The following is a 6,509-nucleotide window of genomic DNA, read 5'->3' as shown; positions in this document are numbered from 1 at the left end:
TGTCTTTTAAGACTTTTATGGAGTCGATGGTACACAATATGGCTGTTTTCAACTTGATTTTTCATGGATCACAACTGCTCTGCTTCTAAAATGCCCTCTCAACAAAGAGCTGCATTCTAGATGTTAATGTATTCAATACTCAGCAGACTCCATATGCAGGAGGTATGCACTGTTTCTGTTTAGCCTCTCTTGTGTTTTCTTGCCTCAAGAGCAATCCTGTACTCTGATCTTATCTACTTATCAGCTACTCCTGGCTTTAATTTTCACTTTCTGAGGTATTGTTAAAGGTGTGGATGAAACCGAGTGTGACCCTGAAAAAGTTTGATTACCAACCAGAGGACTTTTTATTTCTCACTGAAACTCAAAATGGAAAATCTGGAATTCCACTTGTGGAAATGGTTGTAAAGTCTGCACATGTTGAGCTCAGAAATAAACTTTTTAATGCAACAACATAGAACAAACTTAAGTCATCTTGAGTGTATATGTTGTTCATTGTTTTATAACTGTTGTATAAATGATTCTAACAGGCTTTAGCATTATTATCAGTCACACCATATTATTTTAAGTAAGCTGCACTTAAAAACTATTTAAATAAATATTTTTTTAAATGCAAAAAAAAATAGAAGAAAGAAAATATTGAAACTTGACATAATTTAAAAAGAGGCAAAATCTGGATGTCAAACATAATAAATGATAAAAATTAAATTAATATAATTCATGAAAAACCTGTCTGAAGTGATATATCACCTGTCAGCTGCTGATGCACGTGAATGAACTGCGATATTTGGTTACAAACCCGAGAGCTTTTATTATGAAAACAAATCTATAGACAGAATCGACAATTTTGAATTGTTACGCCAGGCACCCAGCCTAATACATTGTCAAGAATATGCAATAATAATAATATATGTTGTTTAATAACTTTTGATTTAAATCGCAATAGATAGATTTCATATCAACTTTTTCTAAGCTGCACAAAGACATTCAGAGCAAATTATCCATTTGAACACATGGAAGCATGTTACTCAGATAATAAAGAAATAGAGAAAATTGTAATTTGATATAGTGCAGTCAATCTAGTCTATTTATTATCATTCAAGTTATCGTATGACACAACAGTTCTCGTAGTCAAGGGTTTATGGGTCATGTTTTTCTCCCAATAGGATGATAAATTCTCTCCGATTTTTCAGTTACTCCCCTCCTTCAGCCCCCTCCCTCCCCCCAAACACACACACACACACACACACACACACACACACACACACACACACACACACACACACGCAGGCTTCAAAGAAGCCTGAAACTTTGACGGCAGTAGGCCCGTTAGTGTTGGAAGCTTTGAAAAAACATCCTGATCTGCTCGTATCTTACAGCAAAAATAAACGAGTCAACATCTCACGCAATGACTCCTACAGACTGTCCACCTTTTCTTACAGCCTACCTTTGTCTCAGCGGTCAGCCAGCTCCATGTTACTCCCCGCAGGTGGCCCTTTTATTAATCCATTTTAATCAAGCCTACTGATGATCTGAATGTAGGACTGCAGACTCACAGTTCGTGTCTGTGTGGAAGCAATGCTCCTCCGAGCTCTCTCTCTGCAGAGTAATGCGCTGCACGGCGAGTCTCTGCACAGTCTGAACATCTGCTCGTTTCACGTGACTTTTTTTTAAAAATACTAACATCTGTTCTAAATAGGTTTCATTCTGTGCCTCTGCATCGTGTCAATTGCCAACTCCTCTCTGCTGAAAAAAAAGGGAGAGGAAACTTATTTTAACCTATTGCATTGCATAAGAGCTGGACATTTCAAAAAGAATAAACGTTTTTTGTGTGATGTATATCAATTATTATAAACTCTGTTCATGTATCTGGTTTTGAGTGAAAACTTAAATATATCAAGGTTCAGAAACCGCTGTTTATTAATCTGGACTGGGTCTGTAAAGCGTTTCCCCCCCAACATTTCAGTGAGAATAGCCTCTACGTACAGACCTACAGCCTATACCTCGACGGCCTCCTTAAATTTCATAGACATCTGGGAATTCCATACATGCCTCGCAAGCCAATTACACACCTTCAAACGGGCACACACTTTGATTCGGACAGTGAGAAACACTTTCCCAGATCGCTGAGATCAATCACAGCACGATAACAGTTGCCTATGAAAGATTTATTTAGTGACAATAATCGGGAATATTTTGGTTGTTATGTTGCAAATCTTAAAAATCACAAGAGGCTATTGCCATTTTCCATTTACGATTGCAGCATTTAAATTGTGTCATCATGAATGCTATGCTGCATTAAAACAGAAAAACGAGTTAGTTTGACAAAATGTCTAAAATCCTGAGCACTTAACTGTCTCGCTGTTTATGTTCAACTGCAGGCAGAAGAGAGACTGTAGCATGGGTCCAACAGCAGGTTGACATGACCCCAGTGTATCTTATTTACTTATAATGGTGAGTCCCAGGTCCTTAATCCAACTGTAAACAAATCCAGGAAAAGGGAGAGTGAGAGAGAAACTGGAGCCTGCACGAAGCTTTAACATTTTTAATTAAAATGGAATTTTACCTTCGTTTACACAGACTTACTCTGTTTTTTTTACAGCTGATTTTTTTTCGATAATACTTTTCCTCATGTTTAAACTGTGTCTTAAATAGTTTTAGTCATGACAAGAAAAATGTATTTTTCTTTCTTCCTTTTGGATGTGTAGCAGTATATACAAAAATCTCTGCATGTTTCTCCAACGCTTTCACTCAAGCCAATAATAACTCCATTTATTTTCCCAAGTGACTGGCGATATAGTGGAAGCTTTTGTCATTAAATCTGATGTGAAGTACAGGCCACGTGATGCATGCATGAAAGTTATTTCATTTAATGTGCAATTTACGTTGCCCACCATTTGTTTTTGCCTTAGGAACAATTACATTAGCTTTGCAAAAAAAATATAAAGAAAGAAAGTCAAAGGCAAACACTTTAATCGTCATTTTGTTTAATGCAAAACATATACAAACATTTACAAAAAAACAATAGTAAAAAATAGGAATGCATTTTGTATTTCAGACACAGGATCTATTCCTCAATGTAACACGTTTCACCAATAAATAAATAAATGTATTTTTTTTCCACAGGTTGGATCCACACAGTCAGTCTATAATGTGAGCTACACCACCAGTTGACAGTCTCACAACTGCTTTGATAATGGACTTTGACCTCCACAGAAATAACTCCTAAGACATGCATTTAAAATGTCTTTTCCTCCAGAAAAAAACACATGTTATTTTTTTTAGCATTCGTCGTCAACAACATGAAAACGCTTCAGAATGGGAGTGTATGGAGCTAACGCGCGGCTGCTGGTCCCATATCGGGCCTCTGCAAAATGATCCCCCAGAGCTTCTGCCGTCTTTGGTTTAAATAGAGGGATCCCATGTATCCAGCATTGGACTCCAGATTTGTCCCGTCAGAATGTGATAAGTAGATTCAGCAGTCACCTGTAGGTTAGACAAGGCATTCATTGATTAAACTGTGCACAGAGGTCCACAACATACTTTGGTTGCATTACGGTACAGCCATTAAATAACATTTTCTAGCGGGGTATTCCCCCCCCCCCACAGTTGAAGGCTTGGATCATGCGTTTTAAACTGAAAATCAAGCGTACCATTTAGGGCATCATTTCTCCAGATGTTAGTGAGACGTTGACATGGACCAAGCGCCCTCCATCCTCCACACGGAGAAGGCGTAGCTCAGCCTCTCGTGAGCCACATAACTACAACTAGACATTTTGGCGTCCAGCTCGTCACTCTGCAGCACCTGGTACAGGAAGTCGATGTATCTGGATGCAAGTTTTAGGGTCTGTATTTTGCTGAGTTTGTCCGAGGGCAAAGTGGGGATAATTTTCCGCAAAGACGTGAACGCCTCGTTGAGAGACTGGGTCCTCTGTCGCTCCCGGACGTTGGCCATGACCCGCTGCGACTGGAGATCCTCGAACGACTGGGGGCTGCTGCTGGTGGACTTCTTCCCTCGTTTCCCAGGGGTCGGGCTATCTGAGTCCTCCCCGTTTTTCCTGCTCGGTCTCTTCTTCCTCCCACACCTCTTCGGCTGTCTGTCCAACTCCCCCTCGCTGTTGCTCAGGCTGTCCACAGGAGAGACAGGGGAGCTACTCGACTCTTCCCCCAGATTTTCCTCAGACATCTCCTCTTGGGTAGATGGCAGCGAGAAAGTGTCCCAACACTGATTTCCCTCTCATGAAGTCACGGAACTGGTCCACCTGTACGTCTATCTGGCTTTGACGACACCAAAGTATCCATAGATGGGTTCCTGGGAGGACAAGTCTTCTGTGATACTTAAGAAACTTAGGCAGTTCTTATAGGCTGCATGGCGTAAACTTTTTGGGGAGGGACACGATTGGCCAAGAAGATGAATTACGTGAGGCGAGGGGTGGGAGCATCCAATGAACTATCAGAAACGCTCCTAATACGAAGTCAGAGAAAGAAAAGACAACTGAGTGACGTTGTTTTATTCCCACATCATTATTACAAAAAAACAACCAATTAATAATCATGACTCTAAAATAATTTTCGTCACATCTTTTTATATCAAGTTCATATTGTCGAGGGGAAATCGAACAGGAAATTGTCTCATTATGCATGTATGCTAAAAGGGCCCCCGAAACGAAATCACGTGTAAAAAAACGCCAATTATAAACTAAATGAACACATAGTAACAGCTTTGCTTTTGCGCGTCTAAAGCAATGCATGTTTTTTTTTATCCTGAATCCAATAACATGCATTTTGTCCATCACATCACTGCTGCTATATGTTTGCTATAGTCTCCAGTAATTGTATGAGCTGACACTTCTTTATTTCAAAACAGTTTCGTGCAACGTTAATTAGTACATCTCTGCAGACCAAACCCACACGGATTTTGGATTTATGTTTCCATTTAGTCTTTCTTAAACCAAGTGAGATCAAAATACTTTTATACATAGGCGACACATGATCCCAATCTAACATTTTTGACATGCAGCCAGTATACTGCAGATTTTCAAACTTTTCCTTGGAGGACTGTTGAATGCTCTAATTATGTTCCCCACAAGAGGGCATATTTTTTGTATACTGTAATAAATCAGACCATAAAATATTTGGAAAACTGTCGTAAAATAAAGGTTATGTTTCTTTTTTTATCCATAAAACAAAACAAGCAGTGATTATTCCCCGTTGGTTCTAGTCAGAGATGAGGAAAGAGCAGCTCATGTGTTTAAGAACCTCTGGTATTTACTAGTTTGGTGATACAATATCCATCTTGTTTAGTGGAGGATTACTTTGTTTAGGTTAAGATGGCTGTGGTCCACAGGAGCAGCATCTGGTTCAGGAAACAGGGGGGCAGTCCGGGTCAGAGGTCACAACACCAGCGAACATCTATTTACATCCTCGGACAGGCCTGAGAGTGAAGTATTGTTCCAGGTGAAACACGGGCATTTTTATGTGTAACATTTGACATTTTCACCAAAGAATTTGTCACATTTGTTATATTTTCTGGCTCAAAAATCCACACTCATTCATGTATATCAATATGCTGCAAAGTAAAGGTGGAATTTACTATCTTGAAGTTTGTAATCTAATTTATGACTGGAAAAGCATGAAAAAGAGCAGCTCAAGCCTCTTCAAGGTGAGTGAACCTGTTTGCTGGCCCTGTCCATGGTGCTGATCTCAGCACCCACCACTCTCTACCTGCTGCACCCCACAGGTAAGCAGGTGGAGCTCCAATCACCTTGTCTGAATCCTTTTGCCATCATTTTTCTGCTGCATCTGGTAACAAATGTAACAACAACTTAGTAGAATTTACTTTTTATGTTTAATCTCGACAGCTTTTCACAGAAAGTGTGTGATTTTGTGTGCTTTTTAAGCGAGCCTTGAGTAAATTGCCCTGCATACTTTTTTAAAGAGGTGAGAGGGAATGAGGTGAGATGGCATGCAACTGTGGATAGTCAACATGGAGAAAATCTATTATCATGGTATTTTTGACAGAATACCTCGATATCAATATTGCGACGATAGAGTTAATCATTGGTGCTAATATTAAATATTTACAAAATTATATTTTTGATTACTAGATGTGGGTGTTATGACTGAATGGGTGCACGTGATAGAAAAGCCTGAATTATTTAAATATATCAGTTGACTGTAATGCAGCATTACGATGTTAGGATATCCAAAATCTAAGACAATATTTATCTCGTATCATGAAATCACTATAATTATTGCCCAGCCCTACACGCAACAAATGTCTTTTGTTTCCTTTATTCTTGTTATTTTTGTTGTTTGTCTCTTGTTGAGGCATGTTTATGATTACAGCAAATAAAAACCATGAACCAGTCCGTCCAGCGATGTTTTGACGGCCTGGTCAACATCTTAGACCCCTCGGCCATTAGGGAACACCATCATCCCTTACTTTAGAAATGATGATAATGCAAACGCTAGCATTAACTCCTACATTTACATTTCTTGGCAGATTACTC

General features: G+C 39.2%; 1 protein-coding gene across 1 annotated transcript; it reads right to left on the bottom strand.

Moving 5' to 3' along the window:
- Window positions 1-2,829: 2,829 nt before the first annotated feature.
- twist1b (twist family bHLH transcription factor 1b) lies at window positions 2,830-4,292 on the bottom strand. The gene is made up of 2 exons (XM_031853399.1): window positions 3,651-4,292; window positions 2,830-3,483 (listed from the first exon to the last, which is right to left on the bottom strand). Exon 1 carries the CDS (start codon window positions 4,181-4,183, stop codon window positions 3,677-3,679), a length of 507 nt encoding a protein of 168 aa, XP_031709259.1. The 5' UTR covers window positions 4,184-4,292; the 3' UTR covers window positions 2,830-3,483; window positions 3,651-3,676.
- Between the last annotated feature and the right edge of the window lie 2,217 nt (window positions 4,293-6,509).

Source organism: Anarrhichthys ocellatus, unplaced genomic scaffold (genome assembly GCF_004355925.1).
Source record: "Anarrhichthys ocellatus isolate YVR2014 unplaced genomic scaffold, GSC_Weel_1.0 scaffold13, whole genome shotgun sequence".
In the NCBI taxonomy this organism is placed as follows: Eukaryota; Metazoa; Chordata; class Actinopteri; order Perciformes; family Anarhichadidae; genus Anarrhichthys; species Anarrhichthys ocellatus.
Note: the sequence above shows the minus strand (reverse complement) of the source record. Positions and strands in the feature narration are given on the sequence as shown.